The 22,167-nt window shown below is 47.4% G+C and overlaps 1 protein-coding gene across 2 annotated transcripts in view; it reads left to right on the forward strand.

The window, feature by feature from the left end:
- The window catches only part of ASTN2 (astrotactin 2), a 598,062-nt gene that overhangs the window by 445,136 nt on the left and 130,759 nt on the right, over positions 1 to 22,167 (forward strand). For both annotated transcript variants that reach the window (XM_090021411.1, XM_090021412.1), the window contains 2 exons: positions 8,065 to 8,198; positions 9,962 to 10,110. In XM_090021411.1, the coding sequence (XP_089877537.1) occupies positions 8,065 to 8,198; positions 9,962 to 10,110 (283 nt within the window). The remainder of the gene's footprint in view (positions 1 to 8,064; positions 8,199 to 9,961; positions 10,111 to 22,167) is intronic.

The raw sequence follows: 22,167 nt of genomic DNA on the forward strand, positions 1-22,167 counted from the left end.
GGAAAGAGTCTTTGACTTGGGAAATCCTTTATTTTATTTTATTTTATTTTATTTTACTTTTCCTCCTCCCCCAGACATTTCAATCACTATGAAGTAGCGTTTATCTCCTGCTGAAGAGCATTGAGCCACATGGGAAGGGTGAATTATGCATTACAGCCAAAGTCTGGCCTGAAATGACTGTTCTGCCTAGTTATATATGGGTCTATCACTATCATAGGATCCTAGCTGGTCCGTGAATAGCATCCCTGCATGGATGCACACTCTGTGCCATTAACTGACAGGAAGGACATTCAGCATTATTTATTTATATTCATATTACCTGTATTGTGGTAGCGCCTCAGTGGTCCTGTCATGGACTGCAACTCCACTATGCTCAGTGATCTACAAACAGGTCATTTATCTGCCAGTGGATCCACCCCAGGAGTGTGATATCACAGTAAGCTGGCAGCTGTATCTCCGCGGGCACTTCTTGCTCTCCATCCCATAGCATTGGCTATATTTGATGAGGAAGATCTCATAACTAATTGACCCCAACACCATGTTGATGGTAGTAAGAGGCAGGGTGTTAGTCCTGGCTGCCACCAAAGAGCAGGGTGAGACTGAATCTTGGCACAATCCAAAACTCCTCCTCTTTTATTTATTTTGTACTTTTTTCCTTCAGATATCATCCTAACAACTTAATGTGACAAGAAGCTTGGCTAAGTGCTATTGCTGCCTAAATTAGCAACTCGAGAATGGAAGGATTGGAACTGTGAATCTGGCTCTTCCTTCCCGAAAGACGTGATGCTGCTTTGAAACTCATGCAGCGATGTCTAAATAGAGCTATGATTGATGGTTCAGAAATCGAAGTAATAAGAAAGACTATGAAGCCAAAACACAAGGAGGACCATAGAGATTAGAGAGTAACAAATGAGGCTTAGTCGTAGTAATACTGTATACACTAGAACAATACCAAGCATCTTGGGTGTAGGGGCTCAGTGGAAAGTCTGCTATCCTACTTCTCAAACTTCCTTACCCAAGAAAAAAAGCTAATTATCCCCATTTTAAAGATAGAAAAACAGACCAAGAGAGCTGAAGCAACCTGGCCAAGATGTCCCCATGCAGGTGCAGTAGCAGAACTGAAGATGGATCTCAGGAGTTTTGAGTCTCGCCTAGAGCCAGGATCTAAGCTGCAGAAAACAGTCCCTCAAAGGTAGGATGAATGTGAGCTCTTTACCTCTTCATCTTGTCAAGGGAACTCTCTCTCAGTACCATCTGAGTCAGGGCTTTGAAGTGACAAGAAAGAAAGGGAACTCTTCTTCTCCTTTGTTAAGGTTTTTCTAGTAAAAAGGCAATTCCTGGAAGAGTCTGGGGATTGAGGTTTGAAAGGATTCACCAGGAAACTATCACAAGAAACTAAGAGCATGTCCATCCCATGGCAGTGGCAAGTCTGGGCCTGGATGTTCCCAGATATGCCCTGTCCACCTGCTCCAAACCTAGCAACACCGCTCATGGGGTGCCCCCAACAGCCGCTTTCAAGCATGATGGGGACCACAGTCAGGAGTAACAACAAAGTGACCCCTGGAGTAGCCTTACCAGCAGACTTTCAGGTTTGGAGAGAATAAGAGGGAGCAAGTAGGCAGGACTGCAGTGTAGACCAAATGACCCAGTGTACCACATTAATTACTTTCTCTTGTAGCTTTTTCCAGACACTCTACAGGCCCATTCCATCATTTCCCCCAGAAATCTACCTCCACATTCACCTCACCCTAATATTTCCCCCATACATATTTTGTAAGTATTTCTGAAAAAAGCATGCCCTAAACATAGAAGTCCTTTAATTCAAACAACAAGTAGGGGTAGGTTTTTCATGTCCTCAGCAACCACAATCAGAGATGGATTTTTTAAAACAGGTGCAGTGTCACCCACCAAGCTCTTTGGAAATTTCAATCTTCATGGTGAGTGCTGAGTCCTCTGAAGATTTGGGGCTTATTGCTCAGGCTTTTTCAAATGGCTGTTTTACCAGCACTATCCAACATACATCCTTAGTCTGATCCTAATAGGACTCCCTTCAGGTTCAGCGATCTTACTCCTATAGCTCTTGGAGCTGAATTCTCTTTTCATTTCAGTACAACCACAAAAAATGATTGGATGGAAACAAGTTTTCATCACTTCTTCCTTCCCTGATTTGAACTGGAAAATGGAGAGGCAAAAATTGTCTGTACTCTACTGCTCAGCCTCTGAACCATAAAAAGTGGGTAAATCTGCATTTCCCTTAGCACAAACAACAATAGAAGACAGACCCGTAAGCAATCAAGTCTAGGATAGATGTGCTAGGCAGATCATTCATTTCCCTAATATTTTTTATGAATAGGCTTAACGTATGGCAAGATGGGGCTTTATAGTCCTCTACGTCTTGCTCATGTCAAAACAAATGATCTAGCTGTCCAATGGGGGAACCATCAATCCAATATATGTGTGTATATGGGTGTGGGAAGCCAGTCCTATTATACCTTTAAGAGCAAATTAGATGCTGTTCCTATGATTCATAACACTATATATCTAATAGCATGAGTCGTCATCTAGAAAATAAATGTTTCAAGCCAGTTTCTCATCTCATAAATTTCCCTCTGGCACTGAAGGACATAAACTAAGTGGACTGACTCATGGGGAAACAAAACAATTTGGATACTTTTAAATGAAAGATAAAATTGATTCAAGGCAAAAAGCAGCGTTAGGGTTCTGTGGAGTGGTTGGCACACGCTGGGAGGGAGGTCTGCTCAGTGCACTATGAGAAGAGCCCTTTTCGAAGGTTAGCCTGCTGTCAAAGACCCCTCAGAAATGGAGGCCCAGTCCTTTGAATCCTTTGCTAAGCATCTTCCGGTCCCTTTGACTTGCCACTGAACAGCACCTTGCCAGGATTAGGCCCTAAACCAGCACAGCCCGAGGTTAATTTTACAACATGGGAGAGTTCCATTAAAAACCATGCAACATGAAGACAAGGTGGTGTCCATGAGCAAAAACGGATCTCCAAGTCACAGACAATGAAGCAATGAAGTACCTGAAGAAATCAGTGTAGCGTGGTGCACATGGCAGTAGCATGTGCCACCCAGAACAGGAGCCTGGCTAGCCAGTCATGCTCCGGCTGCCGGCCAGGCTCTGGCATGTCTGGATGGTCATTGCTGCAACCCTGGGAGGCCCCCAGGATCCCAGATGAGGCTGCAGGGGCCAGCCTCAGCCTCCCCTACCCCACCCAAGGCAATTTGCCCCATGCCAAAGTACACATATAGGGGGATTCCCTGGGGACAGCTAACAGCAGCACAAATATGCGCCACTGCTATTTATCCCGGGAGAAACACACGTAGAATAGCACTGAATTCTTTGCGGTGACAGCAGTGTCCCACAGAAGGAAACCTGGGGCTTAAGGAGGATGTGGCAGATGCTACTGAGCGCTGTGCTTTTGTTAGACAGGAGCAGAGCCCCAAAGCAGTCCTAAATGTTACAGCAATGGACTTGAAAACCACAGGGTGCCCTGTGGTGGCCCTAATTTTGACACAGTGTTCCTGTAAGCCATGGAAATGGCCATATTGGGAAACTGGAGCCTCCAGAATGCGTGGTAGAGTACTTGAAGGATAGAGCAGCCTGTCTGGAGATCAGTGGGGCTGCCTTAACCCAGCTTCCAGAATAGCTTTCACCTTCCTCCCAACCAGTCTGCTTTTGCAAACAATTCACCTCTCTCCTTCCCTCCAATCCCTCCTCCCTTCTCCCCTCCTTGCCATATGCTCCCTAGCATATGCATTTCCTAGAAATCTTGTTTAAGACCAAGCAAAGACAGCCCCAGTGAACCCAGCCCACCAGCTGCCAGCTGAGCCCATCACTTTGCCTTCCATGGCTTGGCTTGACGTCAGCTGCTTGCTCTTTCATAAACAAATGTCAGGAAAATTGAATAGAGGCTGCTGTCAGGGCTGGGGGGTGTTTGGCTATTGTTTCCCTGTGTAACCCTGTTATTGCATGTAGATGCATGTGACTTAATGAGTAGAATTGAAAGATGCATCGATTGGATAACCTTGTTTGTGTAAAGGTTGACACAAGGCAGATCTTGCCTCTGTACCTGTGGGATCTAATTAAAGTGTGTGTGGATGGGCAGTGGTGGGGTCAGTCCAGCGTTGTAGTTACCGTAAAAAAAAAAAAACCCAACCAAACAAAAGAAATTAATTATTGGATTTAGCTAAAGGGCAGGAGCATGGCCAGTGAGATTTCCTCATTGGGTCACCAAATTATTTTGCAAGGCTCTGGTGGGAGGGAGAAGGCAGAGCTGGGACCAGCTTTGACCTCAGACTCAATGAAGCATACAAGCGCTGTGCTGTTAAGATCCCACCTAGTGAGCAAACCTGCTGCACCATTGCTGGGCAAGGGTGCATGGTGACAGTGCTAAGGCAGTAGTACACCTTCGTTGTGATGGTGTCAAGGGGCCTGCACAGCAAGTATGCCACAGGACACTAAGGAGAGCAAGTTTGGTGTGCGAGTTTGGAGAGAAAAGGAGCTGGCTGTTAGGACAGCATGGGTTTACGGTGTTGGTGCCATGCATTCTGGGTGTGTGCTTGTATGGGTGCAGTACAAAGCAACTGAGTCATGTCCATATATGCAAATGGTGACAGGAGTAGAGCAACATAGGTGTATGGTGGCAGTGTAGTGGGAGAGTCTGGGTGTCTCAGTGAACAGTGGACTGCATGGGCATGGCGGCGGCAAGGAGGCAGCGAGGGGGTGCCATGGTGGAAGATGTGCAGTGTGGGTTATGGGAATGGGAGGTTGACCAAGTAACTATGAAGAAACCATATGAGGAGGTTTCCACTGTATAGCAGGCTCTGCTTTTGTCCCAAGTGTTGTCCATGTGCCTTTACTCATCAACCAGACTCAGCTGCCTCTGCACAGCTCTTTGCTGTGGGACTGGGCCCCAGGTCACGGGTCCAGACTCCTAGCTCCATGTCCCCCGGTGGGTGTTGAGCACTGAGAGGGCTGGAAGCTGTTTCCTGAGAGGTGGCTCAGGTGTTTTCTTTTTCCACCACTCCCTCCTGCGCTTCACTCCCTGACACCCTCTGCACATGGCCTCACTCACGCCAGCACAGTCACTGGGTCTCTTTCCTTGGCTGGAGATGTGAGGGGAGCCTGCACCCGTATGTGCCTTCAGGGAGCCGTAAACTGTGAGTCCACCACAAGGGAACATAACTTGGAGCTGGAGGAGGAGTTCAAAGCAAAGACCAGCAATGATATAATGCCTGTCCTCCCTACTACATCTCTCTGCCTGCCAGGAGGCTATTTCCAGCTCTGTGACCTCTAAAAACCTCCAGGGCATCCAACCCATGCTCTCTCTGTCTCTGCCTCTCTTTCTCTACCGCTCACTCTCATCCTTTATAAAAAAAAGCCTTTTTCACTGTTTCCATTGTCTTTCCAAACAGTCAGGAAATCCCTGCAGAGCTCTGGGCCTGTTGAAAACCATCCTGGCTTGGTCATCAATGGCAGTCTATTCGTGTCAGCAGCACACACATCCCTCCCTGACCTGGTAAATGGACTGGGTGGGATGTTTTTTTTTTTTTTTTTCTATGTGCCCTTTCCCTTTCCTTGAATTCCTTGTTACATTGTTTGTGTGTGAACCACCCTTCCACCCTCGCCTGCGCAGTGCAGAGGTGGGGAGAGGATTGTATTTCGTTAATCTTTACAAAAGGAGGTGATTCATTCTCATACATCTGAGCTATCTCTCTTCTCTGTCCCTATGTCTGTCACTCACTATATATTCCTTCGAGCTGCTTCTCCACCTCTCTATCCATCCACCTATCCTGGAGAATCGCTAATTGTTCTTTCTACTTCCGGGCATTTAATTAAGATTTTAAAAAAAATCCAAGGAATAAAATAATATAACATTTTTCCTCCCATCCCTCTTGCTATTTCTCTCTCTCTCTCTCTGTTTTTTTTCTTGTTGAATGGGAACATTTCATAAATGTCTGGAAACAAATACCGCAGACAGGGCTGAGTCAAGGCGCCTTTTTAAAGGTGGCTGTACATTTGGGGAAGCTGACAAGATCGCAAACAATAGGGTGCATGACGTATACGTCTATTTTTACCCTTTTTTTAATAAATGGCTTGAGGAAGGCGTTTTTTACTACAGTTTTGTGTTAAATACCAAACCTACTGAAACTGTCCCTGTTCTCCCCGGGGTAATTTCTATCTTGAAGGCGTAGCCTGGTGGGGGGTTAGTTGTATCATGCAAGCCAGGCATTTGCAATCTGGCACAGTCAGAGATTTGAAGGTCAAAATACCGTTTTAAGTACTAGAGTTTGGTCAAGTATGAACTGCCCGGGGCTGTGAAGCGAGTGTGTGTAAGTGGGGGACTGGGAAGGAAATTCTAGCTCAAAATACTGGATTTACACTAAATTAAAAATGGGCTGTAAAACCTGCTAGAAATAGATTCTGCAACATTATTAAGAGGAAATAAAGGTTTCACTATTGCTGTGGTAGCACCTAGAAGCTGCAGCTGAAACCAGTGCCATCTTTGTTGGGCATATGTGAATATATTGAATGTGCCCATGAGAATCTAAATGTACTTGCTGAATCTGCTGATGGCAATTAATGCACAATTTTACCTTATGTTCACAGTATATTCCACACTGGCCAGCCTGGCAGCACTCATACCCACACTTATTCTTGAAGTCACTTGTTTCAGAATGCCCTTGGACAAACACAGCAGAGACTCCTTAGCCACGAAGCTTTCAGATATTGAGGGAGAGAGACAGTGACTTACACAGTTGGTCCATGGTGGAGCTAGGAGTACAACCTGGCTCGCCTGAGACCCCATCACATCCCTGGAACATCAGACCAGGGGTCCAGGCCTGTTAGGGTTTAGCCAAGCATTTCCCTGCGGTGTGGGGAACTCCACTGCAGTAGCTGGGTCCAGCACATGAGACTGGAGAAAGGGAAGTGATCAGTTTGGTTGCAGTTTGTATGGATGAGCTGGTAGGAAAAGTTAGCAGTGGGAATAGGTTTAAAGAAAGAGGGACATCAAAAATATATTTTTGCAACCTGTTCTCTACAAGTGTCATTTTTCCTGTGTATCAGATTGCAGTATCAGGTGCTTTTAGCAGCAGTGAGGAATTCTTGGCATGCTGATAGGATCGCATTTATATCCCCATTCCCATCCGGATGCACCCTGAAAGTATTTGACACACTTACACGTGACAGTACCTGGTCCTGCAGCGTGTACTCTTGCAAATCATTCCTAGCAAGATTGGAGTGTTGTAGCCCCGGTGATAGAAGAGATGTTGACAAGGCTTTTTTTGTGATGTCTTTACTTGAACCAACTGTATAGTTGCGAGGGCTGTTGGGCAGTTCTTCTGCAGGAAAGCTTTCAGTAGGCTGACTCACCCGAGTAAAGAAAGCATGAGCAGAATGGGGCACTTTTCTGGGGAAGCTCTGTATTTGGGCGCCGTTCCACTCGTCTTTGGACTGGAGGCAGTTCTGGGATGGAGATCAAGGACATGTAACTGTGCCTAACAGCAGAACACAGTGACTGAAGGCAGGAAAGGAAGAGCACCATACGCAATGAAATTTCAGGGGCAGAAAGAAGCTCAGCTATGGCCTCCCACAATGGAAGTGGGCTTGAAAACAGTGGTGTGGCTCCACTCTTACATACACAGACCACCTTTCCTTTTAAAAGTCTCCCACTGCACTGGGCACAGAGCAGATACAGAGGGGAAATCAGCTCTTGCCAAAAGCAGCACATGATCTACAGAGTCAAAACAAACCCCATTATCTCAGCTTTGCAGATGGGGTACTAAGGCACACAGAGATTAAGTGACTTGCCAGAGGTCACACAAAGACTCCATGGCAAAGCTGAACACCTCTTCGATTGCTTAAGTCCCAGCTTTGTGCCTGAACTACAAGTCCACCCTTTCTCTCCAGATGCCATTAGCAACCTTGATGCTCGCAGCAAGCGCAGGCTGAACTGCTTGCTGATTTCACTGAGCTGTTAGCAATCACTCTCTTTCCTTTTTCTTTCTCTCTTCTCTTTTTTTTTTCTGCAAAACATGCTAGGCATTCAAGGGAGCCCTGATGAGCTCATACTGGTGCTCAGGAAAAGGAGATGTGATCGAGGACTGGTGCAGGTGTGACCTCAATGCCTTTGATGAGAATGGACTCCCAAACTGCAGCCCTCTCCCTCAGCCTGTGTACGTATCTCCGTGAACTGGGCTCTGTTGCAAAGCGGCCCCCTCTCATTAGCTGTGTGCGGTTACAGATTTACCCACGGGCGCCTCCTTGCTCTTGCATTCAAGCCCAGGGCTAGAGTCCAGTGCATCTTGCTGTGTGACTGATGCCTTCAGGATATCCTGGCTCAGGCAGCGGCTCTGGATGGTTTCCTTATAGATTTTCATCACTTTATTACTAGGGTTTGCAGAATGAAATTTAAAATGGTAAAAGAAATGGAATTACAGTGCAATTCATTGTGGCTTGTTGGAGTGAGAGCAAATCAGGAGCAAATTAATGGGGAATTAGCTGAGAAAGCAGGAAGACTGGCTCCAGTTGTCCACAAGGAACAGAACACCTTTTTAGTGAGCCAGTATCCTCAGAGGGGATTGATTTGCCATCCTGAGTTCAAACAGCACATCTGTATGCTCTGAGCCTGGTTCTCCGTGGCCCTGTACTTTGTGTAGCTGGTGACACCATCGCAACATGGTTGTGATTAGGCCTGTGCAAAGCAGCTAGTATTCACTTCGGATTTGGATGATTTGGGGGACAGCGATTCAATTCGGTGATTCAAATCACCGTCATGAATCAAAGAGCCAGGAGCTGGGGCAGATGGGGGAGCCACGGAGAGTGGGGGTTGAGACAGTGGGCAGGGGTCTTACAGTGCTTAGGGGGCTGGGGGAGCAGGTAGGGTACGGGGCCTGGAGGGGTCCCCTAATGGCCTCCCCTCCCCTCCTCCAGCCCCCCCTCGCTGCCCCCTACTTACCAACATGGAGTCTGTGTCCAGCTCCCTGCTGCAACAAGTGGGGACTGCCCGAATCGCCAAAGCTCTCTGAATCTTTTCCAAATCAATTCAGGGAGCTTTGAATCGATTTGGATCTTTTTATTGGTCTCCTGATTCAGTTTGGATTCAGAGATTTGGCTGCCGAATTGGGCCGAATCTCCTCCAAATCAGATCAGCACCCGAAAATTTGCACAGTCCTAGTTGTGATGCTTGAGGTGGTAGCACTTTGCACTGGTGCAATTGGTGATACAAGGCACAGGACTTGAGAAGAAATCAGGCCTCACTCTTCCCCCTCCCCCTCCCCTGCTACGCAGCCTCTAGTTCACTAGTACTCCTGCAGTCTTAGATCATAAACACAGTCTGAGCTAGCTTCTCCCCTCATTTACACTCAATACCTTCATTTTAGCTAGGGTACATGGACATTCGGGGTGGGGGGAAAGTTTGACTCCTTACAACCATAGAAAAGGATGGCTGGGAGGGACCTCAGGAGGTCACATCTAGTCCAACCCCCTGCTCAAAGCAGGACCAGCCTCAACTAGATCATCCCAGCCAAGGCTTTGTCTAGCCGGGTCTTAAAAACCTGCAAGGGTGGAGATGCCACAACTTCTCTGGGTAACCTGTTCTTGTTCTTGTTTGTCTGTGAGCCCATAGGGCTGCTGAACCAGGCCTCTCCTCTCTGATTGCAGGAAGTAATAAAATGGGAATTAGTTGGGAAGATGGTAAGACTCCTCCAGGTATACTGGCTTTAGTCATTTAGTCCCAAGGCAGAGGCAGGGGTTGTGGCTTTACTCACCTGAAGTGTAGTTGAAAGTTTATTTTTCTCCCTTAGTTTTTACGCCCTTTGCTTTTTATAGTCTGGTGAGTTGTGCAGTGCATGGAAGTATCTGTTTAAAAAAAAAACATTTTCCCGAGAGCATTAACTGACCTCTAGGCTTTCCACCTTTTTTTGTGTCTCTCGTGCAGGTTGCGCCTGTCTCCCAACGTAGAGCCCTCCAGCACAGTGGTCTCTCTGGAGTGGCTGGATGTCCAGCCTGCAATTGGGACAAAGGTTTCTGACTATGTCCTTCAACACAAGAAGGTTGATGAGTACACAGACACTGACCTCTACACAGGTAAGTGAAAGCGGCTGGCTTCCCCATGCTCTGGGGAATTTTGCAGTAATTCAACTGCTTCTGTATCCTGAATCAGTGATTTCAGAGGTAGGGCCTCAATTAGTCAAAGTTTGGTCTTGTGCAGGAGGGTGCATGAAGCAAAAATGTCAGGAGTCATTAATGACTCCAAAATGAACATGAGCCACCAATGCCAGACCGCAGCCAGCAAAGCCAGCCATACCTTGTTGTGCATCTCAAGCTGGTCCAGAGAGGTGATCCTCCCCCTCTATGCAACACTAGTCAGGCCACAATTGGAGTACTGTGTCCAGTACTGGGCACCGCACTTTAAAAAGGATGTGGTCAGCCTGGAGAGGGGTCAGAGGAGGGCCACCTGCTTGGTGAGAGGGCAGCAAGGACAGGCCCTATGAGGAGAGACTGAGGGACCCGAACCTGTTCAGCCTCAGCAAGAGGGGGCTGAGGGGGGACTTGGTGGCTGCCTACAAACTCATCAGGGGAGATCATCGGCAAACAGGAAGAGCCCTTTTCTCCCCAGCACCACCTGGGGTGACGAGGAGCAATGGTAATAAGATGATGGAGAATAGGTTTAGGTTAGAGATCAGGAGACAGTATTTTACAGTTAGGGTGGCCAAAATCTGGAACCAGCTTCCCAGGGAAGTGGTCCTCTCCCCTACCTTGGGCAAATTCAAGAGGAGGTTGGATGATCACCTGTTTGGGGTCTTGTGAACCCAGCATTCATTCCTGCCTGTGGCAGGGGGTCAGGCTAGGTGATCTGTTCAGGTCCCTCCTGACCCTAGCTACTATGAAACTATGATTGAAGTCCCTGCCCCTCCAGGGCAGAAGGTTGTAAAAGCCTAATGGGGAGTTTAGGTGAATAATGTAAAGGTCTTGTATTAACACATGAACCCCCCCCCCAAAAAAAACACTACTGAAAATGATGCTCCAGCTCTTCTCATGAACACAACCAGGAAAAGATGAGTGCCTTATGCTGTACGTTGTTGGATTTGTTTAACCACAAAACGTTAGGTGCAAAGCTAGGGCCCAGTCAAAGCTGACTGGAGCAGACACAAACTCACATAACCCTCCCCCCCGCCCCGCCAAAAACCTGTATGCTAATGACCTCCTCCTTTGGGAGCTGAAGCTGTTAAAGTGTACCCTTGTCTAGTCAGGAAACCATTAGAAGAAGGCATCCAGCCATCCTAGAAGTAAGATGCTTAAACAGTCCTCCAGCGGGGGCCACATGGGCAACAATCTTAAGTACTTTTAAGATGGTGCTTGACCAGTTTGTGAATGGGATTCTGTCATGGTTGCCTATGACAGTGGGAAACTAGACTACAAAATACCCTTCCAGTCCTGTGTTCCTAAGAAGTACTGACATGTCGCAAGGCTGATCTGACTTTGCAGTGGGAGACTAGCTGAGCTCTCTGGTAGTTAGCCCCTTGGGCTTACTGGACTCCAAAGAGCAGGAGCTTCTGGAGTGCCTGAAGAAAAGAGCAAAAACAAGTGAAAGTTGTTCCATGGATGTTGCAGGTAGAGCATTATATTGCATATGACACAATCTGTGGGTTATGTGCAGCCAGTGGTGTGTGTGTCTAATGCTTTTTCGATTACCCATCCTGGGCTTATCACCTGGTGTCCCAGGACCTGTAGAGACTACAGAGTCAGTACTATAGGGGCCAGCCCCCAGTGCTGCATGTATTACTAGGCAAAGCTGTGTAGAAGTACATGGAATAGATCTGAGACTGAAACCCACTTGGATCCTCCTGCACTGATGATCTCTCATCATGGACAGCTAGAGGCCAGGTCTCTGAGGCTGTTCCCTGACTCTTACTCTCTGTGGTACAGCATCTCTTAGTGCTCTTGCATGTTGGCTTGTTAGCTATTTGTAACCCATTGCTCCAGTCACTGGCAAAATTGGATTCTCCTGATGCCCACCTTTCATCCAGATGGTGAGTCCAGGTGTCAGGGAGTCAAGAGGAGAGGAAATGCTAAATTTCAGGCTACTGAATTCACAGGCTTCTGTTCAGAAAGTGTCACTGTGCATGAGATCCTCAGAGTCTGCAGATGGGCAAAGTGGTTTCCAGCATTGGACCAGGTGATGGCATTTGCCATAGAAGGTTTTTTAAGTGACTCTGGCTGCTTTTGGAAATAAGACTCCTGGTCGTGAGGCCTAAGAGGGTAAAAGGGAAGGGAACCTCAACCTGGCATTCTGACTGTGTGACGACTGTGCAAATCAGTCGCACCAAGATCAGTCAGAGCCAGTTGAGAGAGAAAAGCAGAAACAGCAAAACTTGGCTTTTGGTGGCTCTCTTTTGTTTGGCTTTGTTTTTCCTGTACTTTTTAAAAGACTCTTAAGCAGCCAATTCTCTATTTCTGTCAAGTGGCCCATTTCCACTAGAATCAACAGAACTATACCAGATTACACCAGCAGGGCATTTTGGCCCCATCTGCTGTTCTTCTCTGACATATTCATCCTAGTCCTAGTTCTTACAGTATCTGAGTACCTTTTGCTTTGAGGCTAAGATGTTCAGTGCTAGAGAGAGATCAAAACATCTGTCAGAGGCCACTGATCATTTGTAGTGGCCTCAACTCCAGATGGCCAGAAGGGTCTGTGTCCCAGTGGTACCCGATGTTACCTATTTAGACACCATTCCTTCCCCAAAGTAAATTTTCCTCTCTCCCCACTCCCCTCCCCATGTTAACTTCTGTTTCCAAAACTGCCAAATGCTGTAGTCCTTGGGTTGCATTTCCAGTTCCCAGCATGGAAGGTTTGCTCTTTATCTTGGAGGGCACCCTCCAATACTAAAAAAAAGGAAAAACAACCCGCCAAAGGAAGCACTTTGTTTTGGATGGAGATTCCAGATTGCTCACACATTTGTCAGGTGAGGCCAGGCAAGGGAAACACAAATTTTCTCTTTTGATGTGGCTGGATTTCTGCCTGGCAGCAAGAGTAGGAAATACAGATTATTATTATTATTTTCTTTTTATGACTGCCATGTGTTTGACAGGCAATTCAGTTCATTCTGAGGAGCTACATAGCCTGCTCCTGGGGGCTTAGCTAATTCTCAGGCAAAGTAACCTCAATTACAATTTAAACAAAATAAAAACAAAAAAGCAAGCCCTACATCTCTCCTACATCTCCAGTGTTGTTTAGGGCCAGGCACCCCCCCCCCCCCTTCTCAAACTCCGTTCCAGCTTTTCAGACCTTTCTGGCGTAATTTCCAACAGTGGCCAGTCAGCCTTGGACATCCACCTAACGACACCAAAGAGAGAGATGAATTTTCAGAGGAGCCTGCAATATTGGTCTCCTTGATTTCATTTGAACCTTTGGTTGCTCAGGTCTATGAAAGCCCTTCACGTTTGTATTTGTGTGCATCTCTCCATCAGCTGAGAATTAAACAGTGTCTGTGTAAAATCAAGGGTAACACCCTAAAAGTGAAAGCCAAGCTCCCTTGGAAAATGTGGGCCTTTGTTTCTAAAGGTTGAGGGGATCACCCACCATGATGGGGACACTGGGAGTTGGATGGGTATTTGTAGAGCATAGCGGTGCCAAAGTAAATAACAGGTATGCTCTATCTGAATCTGCTGGAGTCATTCTTAGGATCTCCAGGACTTTCATGCAGAAGGGTTTTTTGTATTTTATTTTATTTTAATTAGCTATAACCTCCTGGCAGTGTGTTCTGCTGTGGCTTTGCCAACTCGTTGCCTTGGCTACACAGCAAACTTTGCTCCCGTATGGCATCTGGCTGTCTGCCTGTCCCCCAAAGACTCCAGTGTCTAATCTTCACAAAGCCCTTGGCCTCCTGCTCCCCTTGCAACTGGAAGATGAAGCCCCCTTCCTGAGCCAAACATCATTTTCTCTTCTTGCTCATCTTGGAGTAATGTCCGGAGCAAGTTTGCAGGCTGGGCCCCTCCACGCTCCCCAGTCGTCTTCTCTCAATGTGCAGGGCAAAGGTGGTGGGGCTTGGCTAAGGGGAATTTGGACCTTTTGGGGACTGCCTGCCCACCCAAGCCCCTGGCTACACATATTTTTAAAGGCTTGTTACTGGTACCTACAAAAAAAAAGCACAACCTTCTGAACATCTGATGTTAATAGGATTGTTCCTGAAGTGAACATGTGTGCAAAATAGACCACACTTTCAACACCCTGCAGTGGGGAAGAGAGCACTTCTCCAATCGGCAGCCAGGAAAGGAGACATTACATCCCAAACTGTTTGTTAAAACTTGTGGAAATTACTCATAGGTCCATGTGTACAATGCCTTTGTAGTTGAGCGATGTTCTTTGTTCAATCATGAGGTGCTCAAAGAGACTGTGCGTGAGTGTGTGTGCATGCGTGTGCGTGTGTGTGTGTGTGTGTGTACAAGTCTGCACTGACTGGGCAAGCCAGCAGATTATGTCATAGAAGAAGCAGGCTGTGCACCAGAGAGAGAGCAAGCGCGCGAGAGAGAGATGTGTTTTACAGGGTGAAATACAAACTGAAATGGCTATGAACATCTGGAACTGATATTAAGCTTGGAAAATATTTTCTGTCGCTCCAACGCTCCTCTGGAGGGAAGGTTTCTAAGTTAAGAGCCTCCAAAGGGGATATGTGGGTGAAGGCAGAAAGGGGTCCCTGCAAAGTGTTTTTCATTTCTTCATTTTGATTGCCACCCCATTTATTTTGTCCCTTACGACAGTCACCCAAAGAGGCCCTGAATGAGATCTGGGCACCCTTATGCTAAGTGCTGTACAGACATAATGAAAGATGCTCCACATCCCAAAGAGCCTGCAAACTCACCAGGCAAGACAGATGAAGGGTAAGAAAAGGGAAGGATTATTGGCTTTGAGAAACGGGAGGCCGAGACACAGAAAGATGAAAGGTGGGATCCTCACACCGAACTCTCATTGAAAGTCAGCAAAGCAAGGAGCTGCCTTGGAGGAAAAACGCCACAGACGGAGAGAATTAGAGCAATTTTCAGTAGTGAGCTTGAGTATACTCTTGACTTATGAAGATAGGCTGAAAGCATTATGATTACATAGTTTGGAGAAGACAAGACTTGTGGGGGAGCTAGTAACAGTCTTCAAGTACCTGACGGGTGGCTGTACGGAGAATGAAGCTAGACCATGCTCTGTGGCTGCCGGGAACAAGGCAAGAAAGAATGGCCTTACACTGGACCAAGGGAAATTTTAGTTTTGTATTAGAAATAACTTAGCAGGTGGGATGTTGAATGGATGGTTTGGTCAGGGATGATTCTGAATAGAGCAGGGGTTTGGACTAGATGACCTAAGATCCCATCCAGCCCTGCTATTCTATGAAAATCCCAAGCTGAGTGATTTGCTTGTGGAAACCTGGGAAACATGGGAAGTCTGCGCAGAGGCATGAAGTGAATCCAGAGCCTCAGAACAAGACTATCTTGCATCCTAGTCCTTGTTCAAAATGGTTGTTGTGGTAAAGCCAGGGACCTCCGGCAGAGGCATAGTGAACTGAAAATCCCTATGCATGTGGGGCTAGTTCCACCAAAACCTCTCCCAGGCTGGACAGGGTTTCTGGGCCTTGAACAGATCTTTGTGTTGAAATTCACCCTTTATCCTCAGACCCTTAACTCTAGAGTCTGTGTGGGAACAGGATACGAGAGCACTCCCACCCTCAGCTTGAATTTGTAAGTAAAGCTGGTGCTAGTGGAGAAAAGCAAAGCAGTTGCTTGGAAAGTGGAGTCTTCTGTTCATGCAAGTGAGAGTGCAACACAGGCACCAGTACAGTATGCACGCATGATACTGGTGGGGAGAAGAGGAGTGGTTCTCCAGGCCTATTCAGTCTGGAGATGATGGACTCCACAGCTTTAATTCACACCTTGTGCAAGTTGCTAATTCTGAGGATATTGCATTGGTTTGAATTCACAATTGCCCAGGTAGCTTATTTAATACAATTAGCATCAGTTTTCTTCCAAGCTGTCCAGTCTTCTATACTCTGGAGCTCTGCTTTTAATTTAGATGAATGGACTCCCCAGATCCCCGCCCTGCTTTACAGAGGTTCAAGGTTCTTGCTTGAATTCTTTGGCAGCCCAAAGAATGAAATGGCAGGCTTCAAAAATGCCCATGATGCTCAGCTCTGGCTGGTTAGAACCAGTCCCTGTACTATTTGGTTTATATTATAGTAGCACTTAGCCCCAGTTATGCTAGGTGCTGTATAACACAGAAGAGAAAGGCATTGGCAGTCCCTGCTGCACTCTGCTTAACAGAGCAGGAAATGACTTTGGATTCTTCTTCAATGACCGTGAGCAAGTAAGTATTAAAAATCTACCTTTTCCCCCTGGAAGTCACTGCCCTGGTCCAGGACTTGGTAATTCATACAGCGCACTCATTCAGAAGTCGGTCCCTTTTGCTCCTGATTTGTCTACCATTGTGGGCTTCTCTCCCTGTAGCTGCTGTCCCAGGGTGAGACTGCCAGTGGCTGTCCTGAAATTAGTCTCTGCCGTGCGAAGGTGTTTGGTGCTCAGTGGCATTCTAGTATCAGTGCATTACATGTCTCCATGCCATATAACTCCAGCTCCCATAAGCACAAGAGTCCAGCAAGCTTACATCGTGGAAGGAGAAGAGAGGTGCAAACCTGCTAAATATTTCAGCAGCATGTACCCTGCATGGCCCATGGGTCAGAGCAAAGAGAAGGCAACTTGTTAAACAGCCTCTTCGTTAGGAATAAATGGGATCATTAAGTGTAACGTCACTAATCCCATCTCTTGTTTGTGTCCTCAGCTGGAGGAGGCTTGGATGGATACTGAGGGCTTCAGGGTAAAATAGCAGCATTACCAGAGGGTTTCAAAATAAAATATGAATGTTGCGTTTCTTTTTATTGGAGAATAAGAGTCATCACCTAGTGTTGGGGAGCAGAGGGTGCTCTCCTGCTGCAAAGTTGCAGAGTGGGGCTGGCCGAGGCACTGCTCTGTTTGTGGGGGCAGGAGCCGTGCTGTGGTAGGGGCTCTTTCAGTCTTTCTTTGCATCCTGTTTGTTTTTTCACCCCTGACCTCACCTCTGTGTTTCCTCCTGCCAGGGAATGCAAGTTTGCCAACAATAGTGCAAGGGCTGTGCCAGCTGGGACTCCCACCACTTGGGCATCCACAAAGCAACCCCTCGCCAAGGATAACTAGGACTTTAGCAGCAGGAGCTTCCTTGCAGGAGCACCCTGCCAGTGGCTAATGGAACATCAACTCTGTGAGCTTTCTGCTCCCCAGGAAACAAATAGTAAGGGGCTGCTGTTGGGACACTCTCCTGAGTCAGGGCTAACTCAGAGTCTCTGCGTGGGAGCTTCCTCAGAGCACTGCTCTGCCTGGACAAACTCGTGGCCACAGACCTAGGCAGAGAATAAGCAGGGAAACTCCAGCAGTCCCACCATCCCCTCTGGACAACTTAATGCTGGGAGCAGCCTCCTTTCCAGAAGCCAAGTGGAAAGTCTTCCCCCACCTCACTCCAGTCCCTGTCTCTGCATCTTCTGCCTCTTCAGTTCTGGACTCTGTTATTGAATCAGGCTGGTCCTGTGACCCCTGTGCCATGGTCCAGCTTGAATTTGGGCACAGACTCCCATGATCTAATCCACTAAGTAAAAATCAAACGGATTCCATTAGGCAAGAGAAAGTTTGTCCTTGAAAAATGGAGTAAATAGGGGCCGAGAGCACTTACATTGTTTTTATTTTCCACTCATTCTGTTTGTGTGGGTTATTTCCAACCCTCCCCCCCTCCCTTAATTTAATGATGACCTCATCCTTGGAGGCAGAAGGGAGGTTTTGTCCATGTCGGAGCAGCAGGAGCAGATTGAATTGCAGGCAGGGTGCCAGCACTGAATGGCACAGACCTCCTGTCCTGCTCATACAGATTCAGAGGTAGCTTGGTTAAACTAAGGCAGGATAAAAGGCACTTCCCTTTGGCAGAATGATGATCCCACAGGAGTCATCAGCAAAGCTGCCTAACTCTCCTGTCTTGACAACTGTGAGGAGTCCCCAGACACTAGCAGAGGGGTGTGGGAGAGATGCTTTCAGTACATGCACAAGGTTTGTAAGGACACCTTGTTCTCTGTAGCATGTCCTTGGAAGGGGCTGGCTATGTGAATAAACCAGCCCTTGCAACTCATGAAGTGAGGAAGTGTTATCCCTGCTTTATAAATGGGGTAATTGGGTAAGTATGTTTGTGCCTCTGTGCCATCGTGAGCCAATGGGAGGCTTAAGACAAGAATGTGGGAGTCCTGATACTCAGTGCTATGCTATAAGCACTTGATAACCCTCCTCTCAGAGCTGAAGGGAACTCAGATAATCTGACTCTTTGGTTTGGGCTCAAAATACTTGTTTTCAGCTCTCTCCCAGGGCAGGACACATCTATTCTGACTCCCAGGTTCATGCTCTAGAGATGCAGAGCAATCTGGATACTAGTCTTTCTCCCCTGCTGAAGGGCTTTATCTTAGATCTGCAGAAAGCGAATGTGAGGATGCTCCCTTGCTGCCTAGCTTTGCTCACTGTGCTGCAAACCTTAACAGCCTTAACTGTCTTGGAAAAAAGAGGGGTTTTTTGCATGCATTCCATGTACCAAAGTGAGCAAGAATAGGGGTAAAAGGAAGAAACAAGTGGTCTCTGCAAGCAGTTGGATGGCTACTGCCAACCCTCTGGAATATGCAAGGATTATAGTATGGAAATATGTTCAAAAGGGAGAAATCTCTTAATGCAGGAGCTGCCATGAGGGAGATGTGACACAAGGGGAAAATAGGCACTGATGCTCCCCCCTCACTGCCTGCTCACATCCTGTTAGTTGGGAGCTCAGTAGAACTAAGTGAAGTTCCTATGACAGGGGCAGGCAACGTTTTTTGGCCGGAGTGCCGAAAAAACCACAATGTCTACCTTGGAAGGTGCCGGAGTGCCGATATGCCACAGCCTGGAGCAGTTGTTTGCAGTGGCCCAGCTGCAGCGGCCTACGGAGCCCAGTCTGCTTGCAGCAGGACTTGCAGCCACCCAGCCACCTGCTGGGAGCAGTCTGGGCTCCATGGCTGGCAGCAGCTGCTTAGAGCCTGGGCTGGCAGTGGCGTGCCGAGCAAAATGGCCTTGTGTGCCATGCTTGGCACACATGCCGGGGATTGCTGACCCCTCTTCTACGGTGTCTGGAACCCAGTGGTGACTAGCCAGCAGCTGGAGAATGGAAGAAGCCACTGGCTAGGGATCAGAAGCCAAATGTCTCATGTGGTAAAGGTCGAGCTTGTGGACACCTCCTAGACTCAGGGTATGCTGGTATGAACCTGCAACCACCTACTCTGGACTCTTTCAAAAAACATCTGGATATTTTTTCTTGCTGGGATCACTTGATCCCAGCTGACTTCCTGCCTATGGCGGGGGGGTTGGACTCAATGACCTCATGAGGTCCCTTCCAGCCCCTAATATCTATGAAAACTGTGAAACATTCACTACAGTGGTGCTGCTTCTCCTGAATAACCCTGCAGGCCCCTTCTTGTCTCCCAGGGACCACTAGCTCAAACCCTCTCCCTTTCTATCAATGTTCCTACACTGCAGTACCCAAATGGTTACAAGTTTAGGGTCTTCTAAGGGTCTTCCCTTAGAAGAATCCTCATGGCTGTCAGTCTCAGGGCATTTGTCCCTTTTACACGTGTCCCAGGAACAGAAAGACCATTCCCTCTAGGTTACTAGGCCCTCAGAGATGTCTTTTTGTAAAGTTGGGGAGAAAGACACTTCCTGTTCTGTGTAGAGAACCTAGCATGCCTGTAATCAGCCATATAACTCCACCCCTGGCAGTTGGCCTATGGCCAGAAAAGCCTAAGCAGGAATACCACTGGGAGCTGCTGATGGGCAAGAGGAATATCTGCGGTTACTTCCTCTAGGGCAGGGGTGTCAAAGATAAGGCCCCACACACAGATCCTGGGACATGCTGCGTACACTGCTCCCAGTCCAGCTGGTCCAGGACCCACGCTGCATGTGGCACCCATTGCAGGACTATGGGCCCAGTCTGTTGTGGGGATTGGCTCCGTGCCAGTCATTCAGTCCCAGGGATTAGATGAGTTTGACACCCTTGTTCTAAGGGCTTGTGAAGCACCAGGTTCAGGGCCTTTCATTTAAAACCATTTCTAGCAATGGCATAGGGTGGGGGCAGAGGGGAGCAGATATTGTCATGGGGAGTGTTGACTGCATCCATTTACATTCCCCTTGCAGGAGAAATTTAGAGAACTGGTTTCCCCACCACCTGCTGAGCATGTACTCCTTTTGGCTTCAAAGCCGTCCTCATCCTTCACTCCCAGCTCCTTTAGCTTCAGTGATAGAGCTGCCTGGACATGGCTGCACTGGGCATGTCTACATGTGCAATTTACTGCACAGTAAATTACTGCACAGTAAGCAGGAATAGGCCATCGTCTACATGTGCAGGCATTAAAGTGCATTAACACTGTGTGTGGAGTGACTTGGGACTAAAGTTAGTCCCAAGTCAGTCCACACACACAGTGTTACCGCACAGTAAAGTGTCTACACATGCATTACTGCACAGTAACTAATCGGGTGTAAATTTGATACCTGCACAATGCAGGTATCAAATTTATGCCCAAGTAGGCGTAAGTCACCATATTTATTGTGCAGTATGGGCATGCAAGTGTAGAGTACGGCCATAATGCGCAGTAATTTCACTTACTGCACAGTAACTGTGCACATGTAGATGTGCCCACAAAGTTGCTTTCCCCTCCCATTCCTAGGTATATGGTGCAGCTCTCTCCAGCTACATTGAGCTAGCCACCAGGCATGGGCACATCATGGGGGCTCCCTGGGCGCCAGCTCAGAGGCCACTGCATTCTTGACCAAACACTTATGCTCCCCCCTCCCACCCTCCTTCAGTAACTATCTGAGGTTTTGCACTAAAAACAGGGGAGCTGTATACTCTTGATAGCAAGCCTTTTGATTTATTCTAAACATACCTGCTGTTAATATCCATCAATAATCCCTTGTTCTTCTCATCCAAGACAGGCTCGTTTTTACCTTAGAACCTTCTTATTTTAAGGAGGGGTGAGGGCTCCTTTGTCATCAGGTGTGCAGGCTGGGGTTTCCTGTGGCTGCTGGGACACAGGCAGTCCAATGTACTGGGCTGCTCCTGTACAGCGGATTCCAAGTCCCTTTCCAGCCATCTCTCGCTGGGTGTGTATGGCAACCCTGTCTGCAGCTGGGAGATATTCCAAGGCATTGGGTGGAGAAGTAGACAGCTAATTCTGCCTTGCTGTGCAGACCTGCCATGCACACTGGAAATGTGACCCTTCACACGTAGACTCTACATTCAGGTTCCTTGTTGTTGGAGCTGCTAAGCTACACAACTAGGAATGGGCCCCCATTGTTGCTGGGTGTTTTGTATGTCCTCAGAGTAAGAGATTGACCCCTGCTCTAATCAGTTTTCCATCTGAATAGGCTAAGGATGGAGGAAGAGGAAGCAGAGGCAAAAAGGGATTAAATGACGTATGCAAAGGCCAAGCTGTGGCACAGCTCAGTTGATTTCAGCAAGACTGCACCACTCTGATTTGGAGAAAAACTTAGCCCATGGGCCGAATGGTGCCTGTGGACAAGACACCAATCTGGATTATCTGAGGAGGTCGATGTTCTAGCTGTTTAACACACTTTGGGGTGAAAGGGAGTTGTTAGAAACTTGGCAGACGAGGTTTTTTGGGTGAATCTGATATCTTTTATTAGATCAACACAGATAGTTGGAAAAATTCTTCTTAGCAAGCTTTTGGGTATAAATACCCTTCGTCAGGCTGAGGAAGCATCTGCAGTTGGTGTGTGCTCTTCCTGGATGGAATTAAAATGCTACCTTGTGTCTTGAGGGGGTAGAGGGAAGCACTGGAAAAACAGTGGGGTCTTGCATGGAAAAGACTCTTCCCTTGTACCGGACAGACCCAATCGGGAGGCTTTGCATTTTGGTAGATCTCAAGCTGCATCCTCATAACTTAACCTTATTTACAGCCCTTTTCTGTGATGATAATGAGTCACTTAAAAGCATCCAGATCTCTCTGCCTCTGTAAATACAGTTACAGTGACCATCACTTTCCAGCACATTTCTCTAGT

The sequence above is a fragment of the Crocodylus siamensis genome, chromosome 11 (genome assembly GCF_052110815.1).
Source record: "Crocodylus siamensis isolate JL-2025a chromosome 11, ASM5211081v1, whole genome shotgun sequence".
Taxonomy (NCBI): domain Eukaryota; kingdom Metazoa; phylum Chordata; order Crocodylia; family Crocodylidae; genus Crocodylus; species Crocodylus siamensis.